Source organism: Acinonyx jubatus, chromosome E1 (genome assembly GCF_027475565.1).
Source record: "Acinonyx jubatus isolate Ajub_Pintada_27869175 chromosome E1, VMU_Ajub_asm_v1.0, whole genome shotgun sequence".
Lineage (NCBI taxonomy): Eukaryota > Metazoa > Chordata > Mammalia > Carnivora > Felidae > Acinonyx > Acinonyx jubatus.
Window position 1 is genome coordinate 38787817 of NC_069397.1, and position 19139 is coordinate 38806955.

The 19139-nt window shown below is 40.0% G+C and overlaps 1 protein-coding gene across 1 annotated transcript; it reads right to left on the reverse strand.

The window, feature by feature from the left end:
- Positions 1 to 625: 625 nt before the first annotated feature.
- KRT27 (keratin 27) lies at positions 626 to 5571 on the reverse strand. The gene is made up of 8 exons (XM_015087753.3): positions 5090 to 5571; positions 4295 to 4377; positions 3773 to 3929; positions 3332 to 3493; positions 3121 to 3246; positions 1541 to 1758; positions 1062 to 1111; positions 626 to 946 (listed from the first exon to the last, which is right to left on the reverse strand). The coding sequence occupies exons 1-8, from the start codon at positions 5501 to 5503 to the stop codon at positions 804 to 806; spliced, it is 1353 nt and encodes a 450-aa protein (XP_014943239.3). The 5' UTR covers positions 5504 to 5571; the 3' UTR covers positions 626 to 803.
- Positions 5572 to 19139: the final 13568 nt, after the last annotated feature.

Below are 19139 nucleotides of genomic sequence, written 5' to 3' on the forward strand. Positions count from 1 at the left end.
TCCATTTGTCTCAAGATTTTTTTTTAATTTTCTTTTCAATTTCTTCTTTAACCCATTGGTTGTTCAGAAATGTCTTAGTTTCTAAATATTTCTGGATTTTCCAATTGTCCTTCTGTTATTGATTTCTAGTTTCATACTCTATGGCCAGAAAAGACACCTGATCCAGTTTCAGTCTTCTTCAGTTTGTTAAGACGTGTTTTGTGGCCAAACATTGTGTTGCAGAATTCCACTCTTGCCCTGTCTAGTTCCTGCATCTCTCTCTTTTCCATTCTACCTTCAAATATCACCATTTACAGTTTGTTGTTGTTGTTGTTATTTTAAGGATGTATTTGGCTCTTCAATTTCTTATTTCCACTCTATGAGCAAGTTGCACTCAGGGATTAGATTTTATACACTTTTATTCTCATTGCCAGCACTTAGCAAGTGTGCATAACAAGTGTTTATAGATGGAAGGGGAAAGATTTAAAATTTTACAGAGATGTGAAAAAGACTCCAACCAGTTTGCCTGTTAAACTTACTCCTAACTTGTGAAGGCCACTGAATTAAACAGAAGAAATTAAAAATAAGATTCAGCTCCCATCTGGGGTATGTTTAAAATGCAAAGATTGGCCACAACCAGTGAAGATGTCTTGCAACAAGAAGAGTTTTTATTGAAACACCACCAGAGAGAAATCCAAAGAAATGCTACAATTCTAAAAGTAGGTTCTTAAGTCACTGGAAGAAAAGCAGAAAAATAAGAGGGCTTTCACTTAGGAACCTAGCTTCAGGTTGGTATTTTAATTTAGGGGCTCTTCTTTGGGGGTTCAGGAAGGCACCCTCTGTTCACTCTTTATGTTGTTGGCTTTGGTGGATTTCTCTTCCACAGTGTGAACTCTGGATGAGAGAACTTTGCCACGAGGATCTATTTCTTCAACAATCGTTTTAACCATGGTGGTTTTAGATGAGTCTAAAATGACACATAAGAATTGTTAGAGTTTATCAAATTCATAAAGGGGAAATAATTAACTCATAATTTGAAACATACAAGTAAATACCGGATGCTTAACACAGCTTTTGTTTACCTTTTGTTTGATTTCCTGGTCCTCCATAGCCTTTTGATTTAACACAAGAGCTGTAAAAATAAGAGAGCTTGTATTAATTATTTCACTCTGTTTTGCTGAAGAAATTGTAAAACAAGGATTTAAGATAGGAGATCTCTGGGGACGCCTGGGGGGCTCAGTCTGTTAAGTGTGATTCTTGATTTCAGCTCAGGTCATGATTTCAGTGTTCATGAGTTTGAGCCCTTCATGGGGCGCCACACTGGCAGTGTAGAGCGTGCTTGAGTTCTCTCTCTGACCCTTCCCTGCTTGTGCTCTCTCTCTGCCTTCCTCTCTCAAAAATAAATAAACTTTAAAAAAAAGATGGGAGATATCTGGATTCTACATAACACTAGAAGGAGTTTATGTACACATGATATGGGTCATAAATACTTTATCCCTGATTTCAAAAAAAATTCAATAACCTTAAGATAAAATGTTTTCTCAATGGAAGTGGTACTTACCCATCCTCTCCATCTATCAGGCGGCAGTAGGTCTCAATTTCCTTTTCTAGGTGGACCTTGATGTCGAGTAGCTGCTCGTACTCCAGTTTCTGGCCCTCCGTCTCGGTTCGGACCTGGTGCAGCTGTTCCTCCAGGGCCCCGATCTGAGCCTGGATCTGGGCGAGCTGCGTGCAGTAGTTCCCTTCGGTCTCGGTCAGGGAGCACTCCAGGGAGTGTTTCTGAGGATCAGTAAGACACAGTTCAGTAGAACATGTCACAACGTTGTTTTAGAATCAGGCAGAGCACTTAAGAGACATTTAAAAGAGTTATCCTTACATAATGCAAATGACCATATTTACCCCAAAGAGTCCCCCTTGTTCAATATTAATCGTCATACTGTTGTTGTGTTTGAGAATGACACAGTTGGTGGTGAATGTCACTCATGTCCAGGAGTGTTAGCAAAGATGAACTTGTTTCTTCATAGGGCACAGTGTAAAGATCCCTCTACCCCACCAATATAGCCTATGCTTGTGGAGTCTGGCACAATTTGCCACATTCCCCAGGAAAAAAGTTCTCAGACAATTAGCTGCCTTGTTTTTAATCATGTAACAGCTTCCTCTCAGGGAGATTGTAGCTCTTCTATTAAAAGACAATCCCCTAGTGAAATGCATAAACTTTCCAGAAGTAAAATGACCCAAAGGGAAGAACGACCTTTTAAATCTTTGAATGGTTTGACTCATCAGCTTGTGAATCCAAATGGGTTTATATAGGGTCTCTCCTAAAGAGGGATGCCTGCCATAGTTTTACATGGGATGAAGATAAGAGTGTCTTACTCTTTCATCTGCAAGAATTTTTTGCAAAGTCCCAATTTCATATACATTCATACCCTCCTTTGTGGATCAACTCTAAAGGTTTGTTTACTCGCCATAGTGGAAAAAGTATAGAGGTGGGAGCTAGGAAATCTGGAGAGAAAGTTCTGGTTCCTTCATATTCAACTGTGGGACTCTGGGAAGAGTCTTTGAATCTTAGATTGTTCTTTTGGAAATAATGACATGAATTATAAAGTCTGCCCTGCCCAAGCCCTAGGGTTATGGTGGATTCATGTGGGGGAAAGTGCTGGGCCTTAATGAAAAGGTTACTATTATTATCATGACTGTTGAGCTTTATAGGCAACCTTCCCGCCTCTGCTTTGCTTCTTGTTTATGCCACCTAAGATGGAACTTGTAAGTACTCTTAATTAAGTGGCCCAAAGGAATGCTAGATGAGGAAGCTAGGAGAGGTGAAAAGGTATTTTTGCACTCCATGGAGAATGCTTTTTGATCTTTTGCCTTAGGAGGGAAGACTCAGGGTAAAAACGCTTTTCTTTTACGGGCACCTCAAAAGAATTGTACTTGCTAATTTCTAATGTTTCATAATTATGAGCATCTAGGTATACTTTCCAGGCAAAGAGGGGTTCTGCTGGGCAAAATGCAAAGGTGTCTTATTTCAAAGCACGGTCATTAACGGATAAAAACAAAACTAAGTAATATCACGTGGAAGAAGCACTCTTCTGATTTTTACCTCAATTTCTGAAACAAATCTTTTTTGTACTTTTTACTGACCATTGCTAAGAGGGACTGAAGTTCAATCTCCAGAGTCTGAAGAGTACGTTTCATTTCCGTAAGCTCATTCCGAGCTGAGGTGGTGGCACCAGCGTCGTCGGAAATCTGCTGCTGCAGCGAAGCGCTCTGCAAGGTTGGGGAGCATGTTAGGGTACAGCTTGCCTTGCATCAGCGCTCAGGGCCCGGCAAACGCGCCCCCACAGGGTTTCACCTTCTCGTTGAACCAGGCCTCCGCGTCCCTGCGGTTCTGCTCGGCCAGGTCTTCGTACTCGGCCCGCATGTTGTTCAGCAGGACCGTGAGGTCCACCCCGGGCGCCGCGTTCATCTCCACGTTCACGTTCCCGCCCGCCGCGCACTGCAGGGCCTTCATTTCCTAAAAGAAAGGTAACCATGTTAGGAGCTGAGTATTTTCAAAGGAACTAGACAAGACAGGATGCAGAAGATTAGAAGTGTTTTGTTTTGCTTTGTTTAAAAAAGTTTGTTTCTTTGGGGGCGGATGAATAGGAACATTTCAAACAGTCTAAACCATAGGGAGAAATTGACAAATTCCTTTTGGAATATTGACGTCAGACATCAGACTCGTCATCTGAAATGTATTTTTCAATTTTGGGAGCGAGGCGGATTGTGGAATCGGGGGAGACAGAGCACCTACCTCCTCGTGATTCTTCTTGAGGTAAGCCAGCTCCTCGCTCAGAGTTTCCAGCTGGATCTCTAGGTCCGTTCTGCACAGAGTCAGCTCATCCAGGACCCTGCGCAAACCGCTGACGTCCGCGTCAACGCTCTGGTGAAGGGCCTGTTCGTTTTCAAACCTTAGGAAACAGTAGACACCTGCATTACCTTAGTCCCATCACTTTTTAGGTCATCATAAAACTCCAACCGTGCTTTGAGGTCGAACTGTTAAAATCTACTCAAAACTTCCGTTAGACCGCCCATAATGCAATGAACAAATTTCTTTGAAGCAAGAGAATAGGAACACTCGAAAATCTTTCATATGATCTTAACATTCATTTGTGTCAGTTCCTAAATTTCCCATTCAGCTGGCCATTCTTATACGCATTTGGTTTAAAACAAAGAAGCAAAATCAAACAAGTTAGGTGACCTCCAATAGCCTAAATTAAAGGAGTGGGGGGAATGTTGAGATAACCTTCTTTGGTTTCTCTTCAGCTCTACTTACTTTAGCCTGAAGTCATCAGCCGTTAGTCTTGCGTTATCGTTTTGCAGGATAATATTGGCATTACTGGTAGTTACAGAAATTATCTGATAAATGGAGAGTTAGTTAAGAGTGAGGAAATAATCTAAAAATGTCACATTCCCTTGAAATAAAGTCACCTATGAAATTATAGTAATCTTTCTGGCATTCTGTCTCTAATAATAAGATGATTCTTTTGGAAACGGGAAATTAAGTCTGGCCTCTTTTACCACTTCACCCCACCCGTTAAAAAAAATCCTTTCTATGGAAAAACTTATAAATAAATAGCAGGAAACATTGGGCAGTTTTTGATATTTTCATATCACAAAAAGCATAAACGTGCATACCGCATACCAGGTATGGGTGAGCCATGTTCGAAGATTAGAATTTTAATATAAATTATTTTTAATATTGGGGTACCTGGGTGGCTCAGTCGGTTGGACTTCCAACTTCAGTTCAGGTCATGATCTCATGGCTTGTGATTCAAGCCCCGTGTTGGGCTCTGTGCTGACAGCTCAGAGCCTGGAGCCTGGTTCAGATTCTGTGTCACCCTCTCTTTCTGCCCCTCTCCTGCTCACACTGTGACTCTCTCTCTCTCTCTCAAAAATAAACATTAACAAATTTTTTAATAAATTATTTTTAATATTAATAATGAACTTCTGAAAATTAGAAGCTGAGAGCAAAGCCCTGCTGTGTGTAACAGCATACACGTTTGTGGGTGCTTGTGTGGCTAAATACTCTCTGGGTATTAACTAACCCTCACAACATTGTGTTTCTTACCTGGTTCCTGAGGTCATCAATTATTGGGAAGTATCTGCTGTAATCATGATCAAGACCACGGCAGGAACCAGGCCCAAATTTCTCATACCAGCCCTTGATCTTCTGCTCCAGGTCAGCGTTGGCCTCCTCCAGGGCACGCACATTCTCCAGGTAGGAGGCCAGCCGGTCGTTGAGGTTCTGCATGGTCACCTTCTCGTTGCCCGACAGGAGGCCGTGTTCATTCCCCATGAAGGCAGTACAAGAGGCCGTCCCCGCTCCGAGCCCTCCGCCATAGCCTCCTGCAGGTGAGCTGCCCCCAAAAGCGCAAGAGAAGCCACTTCCAATGCCTGGCACACCACATGCATTTCCAGCCCCAAAACCCACTCCCCCGCTAGAGCCAAGCCGTCTGGATGCAGAAGAAAAGCGCACAGACATGATGTCCAGGCTGGAGAGCTTGTTCCTGGGGTGAAGCTTCGATGGCAAATGTTCTGCTCAAACAGTTGAGCTTGTCTTTATATACACATTATCAGGGTGTTTCTTGATGAACTTTGCTACTCATAGCAAAATGGTGTTTGCCAGCTCATCCTGAATTATTCATAATTGGGTGATTTTTTTTTTTTTTAATGAACGCCTTTACCCTACTGTGTCCATTTCTGTAGGTGGATAGTTACCTTGGGGTTATTTGTTATCTCCAAAATGGGACAGGGAGGAGTATTATCAAGATTATTATAGTGATGCATTTCAAATTTAGTATGAGCAATCCTTCCTGTCCTCCAGGTTTCAGGACTATACAACTCCTTTAAGAATAAAAAAGTGTGATAGACAAATTTCTCTTTCCCCTGCTCAAACCAACAACATCATATATTTTTCCAGCATGCGAGGCATCACAGTCATGGTTTTCAGTGGATAATATGATCTTTCTTTCAGATGTATTGAAAATAATTTCAAGATCATGAGCTCATGGTACCAGAGGAAGGAGGCCAGGTCTTAAATGAAAATTGGGGAATTAAATGGACTCTTATTTGGCAACAGAAAGTCTTCTTTGATCCTTATCCCTCCTGAGTTACCATTTCATTTTTACTCGTTTTCTGTCTAAGCTCTTTTGCCACCCAAGTTAAATAAAGGTGTTAGCTAACGTCTCTGGGCCTAGTTTCCTTATCTTTAAAATGAAAAGACTAAAACTATGGTCTGTATGTGGCCTTTCTATTTCTAGATTTCTTGCATTTTTACATTTCTTCATTTCATTCATTCTTTTTTTTTTTTTTAATGTTATTTATTTTTGAGAGAGAGAGAAACAGAGTGTGAGCAGGGGAGGGGCAAAGAGAGAAGGAGACAGAATCTGAAGCAGGCTCCAGGCTCTGAGCTGTCAGCACAGAGCCCAACACAGGGCTCGAACCCATGAACCATGAGATCATGACCAGAACCAAAGTTGGACACTTAACTGACTGAGCCACCCAGGCACCCATCTTCCTTTCATTATTTCTAGAAAATTTTTCTGCATTCACTTCCTCCACTCTTCTCCTCCTACTCACTCCTGAATTTTGGTCCCAGCACTTTATTGAAATTAACTCTTAAAGATTGCTAATTATCCCACATCTCCAATTCAGTCAGTGTTTCTTGTGTTTATTCTCCTATACTATCTTAGGCACATTTGATACTGACCACCCCAGGTTTACTGAGCTCTGAACAATTGCCTTCTGGGAATACCTTCTATTGGAATATTTCTGTTTGCTCCTGTTCTTTCTTCCATTCAGTGTGTCTGTGCCCTAAATTTTGTCATTCCTTACAGGTTTGTGCTTGGCCTTCTTGCTTCCTACACATTCTTCTTTGGTGCTGTTATCCCTTCTTGTTGCTTTGGCTCTAGGTGAATGGTTTCTAAATATACATCTTTAGCGCTGGCCTCTGCCCCATTCTAGACCCACTGGGCCTCACTATGCCCAGCAGACATTTCTACTGAGAGGAGGCTCTGTCATGACTTCTAGTTCAACACTCACACTTTGTCATATCAAAGTTTGTCATCAAACTTTGTCTTTTGTACCTTTTTTCATTACTTACTAGTGGAATTACTCTGACTCATGCTCAAGATTGCTAAGAAATCTTTAATTTTTGTCATCTTCTAACAGTTCGCATCCAACAAATTACTGGGTCCAACTGAACATACTTCTGCAGTGTCTCTTGAAGCATTTATCTCTTCTATTTTCTTTTCACTATCATTTTTTTTTCAGTTCAATTATTGGATTGTGGTTCAAGTCTTGTTCCTCTCTTTCTTGGTCAGTAGGCAGATCAGTAAGTCAAGGCACCATTCCTAAAACACACCACCATTCATGTAATTGAAAGAATGTGGGCTCTTGGATTCAGATGTATCAGCATCCATATCCGAGTTCTGCAACTTCCTGGCTGTGTGATCAATGCAAAGTTCATTCTCGCTGAGCTGCCATTTCTAAGATGGAGACATGACTTGTGTTTCTGTGAGTTTAAAAACGTGGTTTAAAATCCATGGACTATAAACTAGATAAAGCTCCTTTGCCTGACATGTGTTTCTTCTTGAGGTAGGTTGTACTTACCTGATCTGTTCATTCTTTTATTTTACTGCTCTTCTCCTTTCCCTCCTTTTGGTATTTGCTCCTATTGTTGTCTCCATTTGAGATTATTTGAGATCTTGCATTTGCCAAGAACAATGGACATCACTTTCAATTAGAGAGGTTGAAAATGAAGTTGGTAAAAATACAAATTTTCATGACCTAATAAGTGAATTTGCAGAAAAGCAAGCCAGAAAAATCTGCTGATTGATCAAGAAATCACATTAATAAAGCAGCATAGCCTATTGTATTACATAAAATTATGACATCAAAAATGTTATTTCTTTGTAATTTGTAAGATGATGTGACATCTGTATTACTAAACCTCTATTATATAAGTAATACAATGTTTTTAAAGAAAAATATTCATGTTTTAGTATCTCTCACTGAACTTTTTCCTGACTTTTGAACAAGGGACCTGACATTTTCATTTTGCATTAACCCCTGCAAATTAGGGAGCCATTTCTAGTTGTCAGATTCTTCCCCGGGATACCTGAAGAGTTCTAGAGAAAAGACCTGCAGATACTTGAATATACCAAAGAATGCTTACTGCACAACCACTCTGGAGTGATGATACACACACACACACACACAGCCTCCAAATATTTAGGGCTTTACTCTTAAGGATGAGCAGAATTTCAGAAATCACCATACAATGGAAAACACTTCAACATGAAAGACAAAGATTCAAAGAAAGAAACAGAAAAATGGCACTTGGAAAACAGATAATAAAGGAAGCTGAAAGAAAACTTAAAAAGCCAAATAAAACTACCTATCATTAATGTCCTTAGAAGTAACAAAAATATTGCATATTTGAAACATGAATACAGTACCATTAAAAATTGAACGGCACAAGAAAAGGGCTTTCAGAATTAACAAATAACTTCCAAAACAACTTCAATGGAAGAGTTGGAAGATAAGCTTAAAAAAAATCTCCCTAACTGTTGACAAAAGACAAAAAGATGGATAAAAGAAAAGATTAGAAAATTAGAGGCTTAGTCCAAGAAGAACAACCTTAAGTAAATCTTTCAGAAAGAGAGAAAGAAGACATGATGAAGAAATTATATTATAAACATATTCTATAATACTACTCATATCTAAAGGACCTAGCTGCTAAGTTGAAAGAGGCCACCAAGAACTATGAGTAATAAGTGAAAAAGAACTGCCACACAGCATGTGCTCAGTTTATTTCAGAGAACCATGGAGAGAAAGAGAACACTTAACATACCAGAAGAAAAGAGAACACAACCAATGATGTGGAAATCAGCATGGCTCTGAAATTGTCAACAGCCCTGGAAGTCATGACTCCAAGGAAGAATGCCTTCAAAATTCTACTTGAAAATGATATCCGTGGTGTCTGGGTAGCTCAGTTAGTTAAGCGTCCCACCTTGGCTCAGGTCACGATCTCATGGTTCATGAGTTCTAACTCCACGTCAGGCTCTGTGCTGACAGCTCAGAGCCTAGAACCTGCTTCAGATTCTGTGTCTCTCTGTCTCTCTGCCTCTCCCTTACTTGTGCTCTGTTTCTCCCTCTCTCAAAAATAAATAAACATTAAAAAAAAAAAAAGAAAGTGATATCCAACCTAAAATCCTCTACATTGACAATTAATCATGAATGAGGGTGGAATAAAAATATTTTCAGACATGAAATTTCTCAAAAAATTTACCTCCCTTACACACTTTGTCAGAAAACCACTAGAAGGGAAAATGAACAAGATAAGGGAAAGCTTAGAATCCAAGAAATGGGGTCCCAGTACAAGTGCACTGAGTGCACATCCCTGATGATGGCTGGGTACTAGGTTGAAAGAACAAATACAAGATGGGAAAATTCTGACTGTGAGATCTGCCAGGGATACATGAAAATGATGGGTGGTTTTGTTTATGTAAGAAAGAGTATGAGAGATTAAGATGTATAGGAAACTTGGCTAGTAAAAATGTTAGAAAAATATTGCTTGCATGAAGAGCAAAAAGTTGTCCAAGAAAACATGGTGTATACTGTTCAACATATTAACGAACGATATTTACTTAGTCATAATGATGAAGATACCGAACATTGATTTAACCAAATATTATGGTATAACTATATTAGGAGAAGAAGAAAGGTAGTAAAGGCAAAACTCTCAACTTTCCTTTAAGAGCACAATATATAATATCTACAACCAATTGAATAATGCATATTATTTTAAAATATAGAGATAAAGATGACAAGGAGCAGCTAAATGAGTTTTAAGTGGTTGCCTGTGGAAATCAGGACTTGAGGTAAAAGAAGGGAGAGAAAGGACACTACTATCTTTTGTTTTTACTTTTAGCATGATTTGACTGTTAAAACAAAGTACACTCATTACTTTGGTAAAAAGTAAAAATTCATTTAAAACTAACCAAGAAAAAAATAATCCCAAGTTTCACTGTAAGGTACAGAGGTTTTATTGTAAAATTTACAAACAAAGTTGATACAGAATCCAGTTTAAAATATAGACACTGTGGGGAGCACCTGGGTGGCTCAGTTGGTTAAGTGTCCAATTCTTCATGTTGGTTCATGTCATGATCTCATGGTTTGTGAGATCCAGCCCCATGTTGGGCTCTGTGCTGACAGCTCGGAGTCTGCTTGAGATTCTCTGTCCCTCTCTTTCTGCCCCTATCCCTGGCTCATGTTCTCTCTCTCTCAAGATAAATAAATAAACTTAAAAAAAAATAGACACCATAGTATCTCCATGTCTAGCAGTTAAATAAGACTAGATGAAATATCCTAATGCTGAATAAATTATTGTAAAATGTCTTTTAAATTCATATCTAAGCTCAAAAGAAAAGAAAAGAAGTCATTTAAAAAGAGAAAACACATATAGCTGAAATATGAGTGGTGAGCAAACACAAAAGCTCGAGTCATCCTAGAAATATACCCAGAGCAGAAACAGATTTTCTGCTTAAGAGTTCCATTGAGGAATAATATTTGGACCTGACCAAGTGTCATAGCTGAACTTGAGACCACCACTTAAAGCTGTATATCCCGAAAGCCTATGTCTTCAGTAGAAAAGATGATGTTACAAAAATCTCCTTGCTGGCCAAATGGAGAAACCAGTAAATCATTCTGTCACTGATGGTACTGAGTAAAAACTCAATAATATTAATGTTATTGATATTTGATGATGACTTGTAATCATGGCATTACTCGGATACAGTCTTACAGCTTGAATTCATGCCCACTTACTCTGAGAACCCCGATCCAAGAAATTCATTTAAGATGTTTTCAGGTTGGTACTGCTCCATAGTACCCTGGGGAAATCATCTCTGTCCTGACCCTGCAGGACTCCCAAAGTCAAATTCCAACCATATACACACTCATAATGAAATAAACGTGTGAGGAAACAAACACATATGACTAAGAGCCAACCCTAACTATAGTCTACAGAATAAGACATCAAAGACCAACGATAATAAGATTATAAGAAAGTGTATGCAAAAAAAAAGTGTGGTTTTTGTGTTTAGGGAAGTGAAAGACAGAACCGCAGGTGTTACAAATGAATGAGTGACTATCAAAAATGACTAGGTAAATTTGAAAAAGAAATGAGAAGAGAAAATAAATGGATAAAGAGCATTAGGAGGACACTTATCATGATGGGCACTGAGCAACATATAGAATTGTTGGATCACTATATTGTACACCTGAAACTAATAGAACACTGTGTGTTAATTATACTTCAATAAAAATAAGAAATGGGAAATATAATAACTAAAATTGAAAATTTTAACTGAGCATTAAGCAACAGATAAGACATAACTGAGAAGAAAATAAGTAAATTGTAGGGAAAATGATAGGGTATTCTAAATGAAAGAGAATGAGACAGAGGGAGAGCAAGAGAGAGAGAGACTGGAGAGAAATTTTGGCACACTTTTCATTGGAGTCACCCTAAAGACAACACTAACAGAATGGGACAGTGGGTAAGAATTTTCTAGAATAGACTAGAAATAGTCCTCCAATAGAAGAGGCAAAGTGAATTTAAGAATCTGCTTCTAGTCACATTATAGTGATGCCGAAGAACACCAAAGACAAGGAAAAGACCATAAAGCAGCCAGAGAAAATAGAGATCGTCTACGAAGGAACCATAATCAGACTATCAGCAGCTTCCATTAGCAACAATAGAAATTCAAAGACACTGGAATGATCTCTACAAAATATTAAGAAAAGATAATTCTCACATTAAAACTCAGCCCAAACAGAAATGTCTTTCAAGAATAAGGTGTGGATTCTGGGAACTCATGGGAATAATGGCAGAATTCTTGAATTCTCACATAGAGAACACACAGAACAATTATATCACAAAACCAGAGACCCATGTACAACTTTTATTATTTTTTATTTACTTTATTATTATTTTATTTATTTTGAGAGAGAGGGAGAGGGAGAGAGAGACTCCCAAACAGGCTCTGTGCTTCCAGTGCAGAGCTTGATTCAGGGCTTGATCTCATGAAAGGTGTGATCATGAGCTGAACTGAAATCAAGAGTCAGATGTTGAACCAACTGAGCCACCCAAGCACCCTCCCTCCATGTACAACTTTTCTAACAAATCTAGGGGGCAAGGTATTACCAAGAAACCCAAAATATAAGCTGATAGAACAAACTACCATTAGCCTTAAGACCTGCATGTTGGAAGCATTTCTGTGGGAAAAAGAGGGAATCCAGAGGCACCTGAAGGGTCTGATTACAGGAGAATGATGGAAGGCCAACTGAAAATGACAGCAGGTGAATTTGAGGAGGAAGGTGAAACTGTAACTTGAAACTGGGTTTGCCACTTGGTGGGTATTGAGCCAAAAGACACAACCAAGCCAAATAATAGCAAAATCAAGGGTTTTACTTACAACAGGTAAGGAGAACATATGGATATTTGCCACAGCAGTGTCTCCCCAAACAACAAAATTAGAGAAGTTTTAAGCTAAGGATGCATGTGTATTCACAGAGGGACTTAGTGAGGGAGAATTTAGTAGAGAATTGGGCAAAAATCATCCTAAGTGGACAGAGTCTAGGTCCTAGTTGATTGAAGTCATGGGGGCCAGCACGGTCAGCATCATCCATTCTCTGCTCTAGTTAGTCTGGTATTGGAGTGCTCAAAGGAGTTTAAATCTTGTGAAAAAACAACTCAAGGATGTGTGTTAGGTCAATCTTTACTTTTGAAACAGCACTGGAAGGCTTATTATTGATTTGTTGCCTCAGATGTGGTTACGCTATTCCCTTGCCTGGTGGAGATTTAGTTGTTGCATTCCCTTTATTCCCTTAAAATCTTGAACTACTGAGATTTTTGCATTTCTTTGTAATTCCAGCACTTCCTAGGAAGTTCTTCTAGAAGTGTGCTTGGGCAAGTTGTGCTGGTCAGGCATAGACCACAACACGGCTGGGGGCCTAAAATGACTTTTCTTATGTTGAGAAAGCTATAACTCATCTTTCTTTTTCTGGGGACCCCTAACCCTATCTGCCTACAAAACTGGGAGAATTTTGCCCATCCAGAAGTAGGTGAGTGAAAAGAGTCTTGCCATTAGGTGAGAGGGAAATAGTCTAGATTCTGTGAATTCTCAAAATTCACAAAAAGCTGTGGTTCCCTTCCAAGAGAGCATCCCACCATGAGAAGAAACCCCAGAAAGAAGAGTCAAAACCGATCAGAATAGGGTCAGTAGAAATGAAGGAAAGTGAAGGTCCAGACAGGAAATTTGAAATCAAGCCAATATAGTTTTGAACACTTGATGAAAACCGAGAAAAGGGAGCTCTGTGCACTTAGAAAAACTTTGTGGAACTATATTCATTCTAGAAGTTCAGGAACATGAATTGCCTAAAAAATGAAAAAAAGAAAAGGATTGAAGTAAAATCCTACAAAATGCTAGCACACAAAAACAAAAAAATTTAGGAGCTAAATTACATCTCTATAGAAAATGGGAGTATGCCAGAAAGACATTTGCAAAACAGATTAAGATATAACCTACCATTTCAAAGTTATCTAAAGTGCGTTAAAAATGATGGAATGAAAGAAAAAAAAACTACATAAACCATAGTTGGGACACTTAGAAATGAGGAAACAGAACTTAGGAAAGGGTAAGAAATAAAAGCAAGAAATCATTACACTGAATAAGGTACAAACACAATGAGAAGTTTAAAGAAAATCAGTTCCCGGAGAAAATACATATTCTGGAAATGCACAATCTCAAATAAAATATTAGCAAATACAACTCAATAGTATATTAAATAGCATGCACTATTCCAAGGGAGCTATTTACAGAAAAGGAGGATGGCTAATATTACATGGATAAAAATGTCATATGACAAAAATCCTATTACCATCTCAAAAGTACTAAAAGGAAAATATGAGCGGGGCACCTGGGTGGCTCTGTTGGTTGAAGAGTCCAACTCTCGATTTCAGCTCAGGTCATGATCCCAGGGTCGTGAGATCATGCCCAGCATCAGGCTCTGTGCCCACTGTGGAGCCTGCCCAAGATTCTCTCTCTCTCCCTCTGCCCTTCCCCTCTGCTCCTGTTCTCTCTCTCTAAAGTTAAAAAAAAAAAAAAGAAAGAAAGAAAGAAAGAAAGAAAGAAAGAAAGAAAGAAAGAAAAAAAAAGAAAAGAAAAACATGGGCAATTTTACTTATAATATTGTAATGACAAAGACCTTTCTCAGCAGATGTAAAACTCAGAATCTATGATATATACACCTATATCTATCTATATATAGACATACAATATATCTATATGACAATGTATTATAAAATTCTTTGTGATGGCAAAAAAAATTAAAAATCACAACAGCAACACATTTGCATCACCCAATAACAAATGGTAATTCACGTCCCTTGTAATGAGCTCCCACAAATCTCGGGTATTTGTTGAAAGAAGAGATTTTGGGGTGCCTGGGTGGCTCAGTCGGTTAAGTGCCATCTCTTGATTTTGGCTCAGGTCATGGTCTCATGGTTTGTGGGTTCGAGCCCTGCATCGGGCTTTGTGATGACAGCGTGCTGAGCCTGCTTGGGATTTTCTCTCTGCCCCTCCCCCACTCGTGCTCTCTTTGAAAAACAGGGGTGGGTATCAGTTTGTGATTTGTGCTTTAACAACCACCCAAGCATAGTATCTGAAGTCCTCCTTCAGATGGCAACTGATTCCTTGTAAGTACACTCAGTAGAGAATGTCACCGCAGCAAAAAGCAACCTGCAAGGATTGGAGAAGAACATGTGATTATTGATGAGGGACCATAAGGCAAGCTGAAGACCAAGCACAAGCTAACATTACCCCCTTCCTCACTGCCCCCTGCCCCCAAGGTGGGGTATGTGTGACATTCCTCAGGCACTCCTGGCTGCCTAAGGACAAAGGAAAGGACAGAAAATAAATGGTTAAATTGATAGACTCCCCACCAGTTTACAAATATCTTAGTCAATTACAAGAAAAAGGCAATCTATCATTAGCCTAATATACAGAAACCTATAGACTCAGTTTCCTGGAGCCCCAACATCACCCTCCCTCCATAGTGATGTGGGGAACAAAGGCAAGAAGGAAATGGCAGATACTGCTTCGGATTCTGTGTCTCCCTCTCTCTCTGTTCTTCCCCCGTTTGTACTGTCCCTCCCTGTCTCTCAAAAAATGAATAAATGTTTAAAAAAAATTAAAAAAAAAAAAAAAGGAAATGGCAGAGAAAATTGAATTTCCTTGTAACCTGCAGCCCATTGACCGATACTTGAGGCAGGCAGAGTAGTTTCTTTCTCCAGGAACTCCCTACTGTCTTAATATTAATGCTTTGCTAGAGGGAAAAAGAACCTTAGCTTGACAATGGCTAGGCCTCCTGTAATCTGTGAGTTTTTAGCATTTGGGAAATCCCTTTAAGGAACTTCCTCTTGGGGCACCTGGGTGGCTTAGTCATTAAGTGCCAGACTTCCCCTCATGTCATGATCTCAGGGTTCGTGGGTTCAAGCCCCGTGTCAGGCTCTGTGTTGACAGCTCAGAGCCTGGAGCCTGCTTCAGATTCTGTGTCTCCCTTTCTCTCTCTGCCCCTCCCCTGCTCACCCTCTGTCTGTCTCTCTCTCAAAAATAAATAAACATTAAAAAAAAAAAAAGAAAGAAAAGAGACTTCCTCTTGACTTTACCTCCCCCAGCCCCATAGATATAATGAGTCATTCTTCACAACCCGAGTGCAGCTCTTCCTGCCCACGGGTCCTGTCCCCGTGCTTTAATAAAATCACCTTTTACACCAAAGACGTCTTCAAGAATTGTTTCTTGGCTGTCAGCTCCGAACCCCACCATCACCCCAAAACTTCATCAATTATTAGCAGAACTCCTGAAGAACTCAGGAGCCCCAGACTTCTGCAGAGTGAAGGAAAATCAGACCTAAACACCATGGGGAATTCTCACCCTCCTCAAAAGGAAGGACAGATTTAAGTCTAAATTCTGAAGATGTGATATTTGCTTGGATCTATGAACTCAACGGGAACATAAAGGAAACACACCCAGAATTTCATTTTACGTCTGTTCCTTTGCTAAAAAGATACACAGGGAATTCTGGTTTGTTCCCTTGGCAAGAAATTGTTAAAAAACAAAATTCAGCTGAGTAAATTTGAAGATCTAATTGGCTTCATTAAACAATGCATGAATTGGGCAGCATTCTACCTAGCAAGTCGAGTGGTGCTCCAAGGAGCTGTACAAAATGGAAGGCTTTTTATAGGAAGGAGGGTAAGGCAAGACGGTATTGGCAACAGAAAAAAACAAAAGGATTTTTACTTCTTCTTTTTTGTGGGAAGAGAAGGGCAGGTTTTTTGCTTTTTGTTTTATCATGCAGATGACCTCATCATTTCCTATCAGGAAATTTCAGATGGACCGTTAAAAGGTCACATTGCTGGAATAGGTTGAAACTGTAATTAAGTTTTGGTTTGCTCCTATGTGGGGGGGGGGGGGGGGTGGCATATGACTTCATTTTAGACTTGTAATTTCTTCTTCTTTTTAAAAAATGTTTGTTTATTTTGAGACAGAGAGAGAGTGTGAGTGAGGGAGAGGCAGAGAGAGAAGCCCAACTCTGGGCTGATATTGTGGAGCCCGATAAGGGGCTGTATCTCAGGAACTGTGAGACCAGGACCTGAGCTGAAATCAAGAGTTGGATGCTTAACCATCTGAACCATGCAGACACCCCTTTTCTTTTTCTTTCTTTCTTTTGTTCTTTCTTTCTTTCTTTCTTTCTTTCTTCTTCCTTTCTCTTTCTTTTTTTCCTTCCTTTTTTCCTTCCTTCCTTCCTCTCTCTTTCTCTCTTTCTTTCAACAAAATGATGACTTAGAGTTATTTGCTTTTCTTTTGAATCTTGTCACATCAATAGCACCCTTACCACAAAGTGCAATGTGTGCTCACTGTACCACGGCAGGAATATGACCCTGATTCCAATCCAGGGTGTGGGTTTTTTCCCCACACCAAGGAATCCTCTGGCACAATTGTCAGTAGCAATTATTCTACTGTCTACCTGGAGAGAGGTGAAGGGTTCAGTCCTATAAGACTGCTCACTCTACCTCCGACTAGCTCAGACCTCAATCTCAAGTCTGGGCTGTCACTTGTGTCTCTAAACCACTGGCTGCAGATCACAGGTTTCCCCAGGATCCCCACCTTGGGTTGATTATTTTGTTAGGGCGGTTCACAGAACTCAGAGAAACATTTCACTCATTAAATCACCGGTTTATTATAAGAGGATAGAAGTCAGAAACAGTTACATGGAAGAGATGTATATGGCGTGGTATGGGAAAGAGCACAGAGCTTCTGTGCCTTCTCTGGATGTACCGCTCCCCCCAGGTCTCCACATGTTCATCCACCTGGAAGCCCTGCAAACCCTGTCCTTGGGGGTTTTTATGGAGGCTTCATTTCATAGGTGTGGTTGATTAAATCATTGGCCTTTAGTGATTGAACTTAAGCTCCTCCCCCCTCTCCCCTCCCGGGAGGTGGGGTTGGGTGTGGGACTGAAAAGTTCTAACCCCCTCATCCCAAGGTTGGCTCATCTGGCAACCACCCTCCATGTTTAGTTTCCAAAAGTCACCTCGTTAACATCACAAAAGAATCTCGAAACCTCTCCACACCTTGGAACTTCCAAGGATTTTGGGAGCTCTGTGCCAGGAATGGGATGAAAATATGTTTCTTATTATAAATCGCTGTAGCACACGAGGAAAAGCCGGTCACCATGGAGACAGTGTTTTTAAAATCAATGTGTTATGAGCACACCTGTTAAGCCGGGCTGGCTTTATCACTGGAGAATCTGTGCAGCACACAAGGTTTCATGTTCCAAATGACCTCACGCTTGGTTTCATGCTTTTCTGTTACCATCTTGATAGTCTTAATAATTTTATCCCTGAACTTGAGTCTTGTAAGCGAAGGCCGCTGGGGCAATGGGACAAGTGTCTGAGCAGAGGAGTATGGAAATATGTCTGTATGTCCATGACCGAGTAAGTAGAGTTTTTGACAACCCCGAGAGGCCAGGCTTTCCTTCAAGTAGAATTTGTTTCAGATGCAGAAAGAAGGCAGCGGTGTTCTAAGAAACATGAACTTCCAAGGAAACTTATCGCATATTGTTATATCCCTGTATGCTGAAAACAATGCTATAGAAAGCTAGGGCAACTCCCTGCTTCTTTTCCTGTCTCTTTGTTAATCATCAGTATGCCAATGGCATGCATTGGTAGAATGTGAGCATACAGTAAAAACTTGGTTTGCGAGCATAATTTGTTCTGGAGACACACTTGTAATCCAAAGCACTTGTATATCTGAGGGGATTTCAAGAACCGTTGGCTCGGTTGTGATCACGTGACATGTGGCGTCACGCAGGACTCCTGTTGCAAGACATCGCTCAGCTTATCAAGTTAAAATTTATTAGACATGTTGCCTTGTCTTGCGGAACACTCGCAGAACAAGTTACTCACCATCCAAGGTTTTACTGTTTAAAGAAGTGAAAGAAAACGAGTTGAGTTGGTTTGGTGCAGTGTTTCCACTGTTTTGGTAAGAACAAAATACACATATATTTGTAGGGGCTAACAAAAGGCAGCCTGCCCCAAAATATGCTACTTTGGCATACAGACTATTTTAAATAAAAGCTACTTAAGAAAGCCTGTACAAGAAGGACATTCGAACCCTCCTCTCTGTCCCTCTGAAAGCAGGAAATAAATCTCCTATGTGAAACGTACCCTCTCTGTACCAAGAGGTAAAGAGACATCCTTATTACCAGAGATGGGAAATTTAGAGCCAAGAAAGTCGTGTAAACAACTCTTGTTACTTTTTACTGATTTACTACCTTAGCCCTAATTCTGCTTAGAATTCCTTACTAATTGAAGCCCCCAAAGTTAAGTTTCCTTTGTCCTGTCTACTGCTCACAGATTTATTTTCTCTTTGTCCAAGAAGTATAAAAACTGCCTGCCTTGGTCATTTCTTTGGGTCTCACTTTCATTATTGGGTCTCCGTGAGCACGTAGGAAGACTTTGTTGGGTTTTTTTCTCCTGTTAATCTGACTCACGT

Bases quoted from the DNA above. Each gene is read 5' to 3' on its own strand.
- KRT27 (XM_015087753.3), bottom strand. From the start codon at position 5,503: ATGTCTGTGCGCTTTTCTTCTGCATCCAGACGGCTTGGCTCTAGCGGG. The intron at 3,930-4,294 runs GTAAGTAGAGCT...CTGTTTCCTAAG, and splicing joins GCTGATGACTTCAGGCTAAA to GTTTGAAAACGAACAGGCCC. The intron at 3,494-3,772 runs GTAGGTGCTCTG...CCTTTCTTTTAG, and splicing joins TCAAGAAGAATCACGAGGAG to GAAATGAAGGCCCTGCAGTG.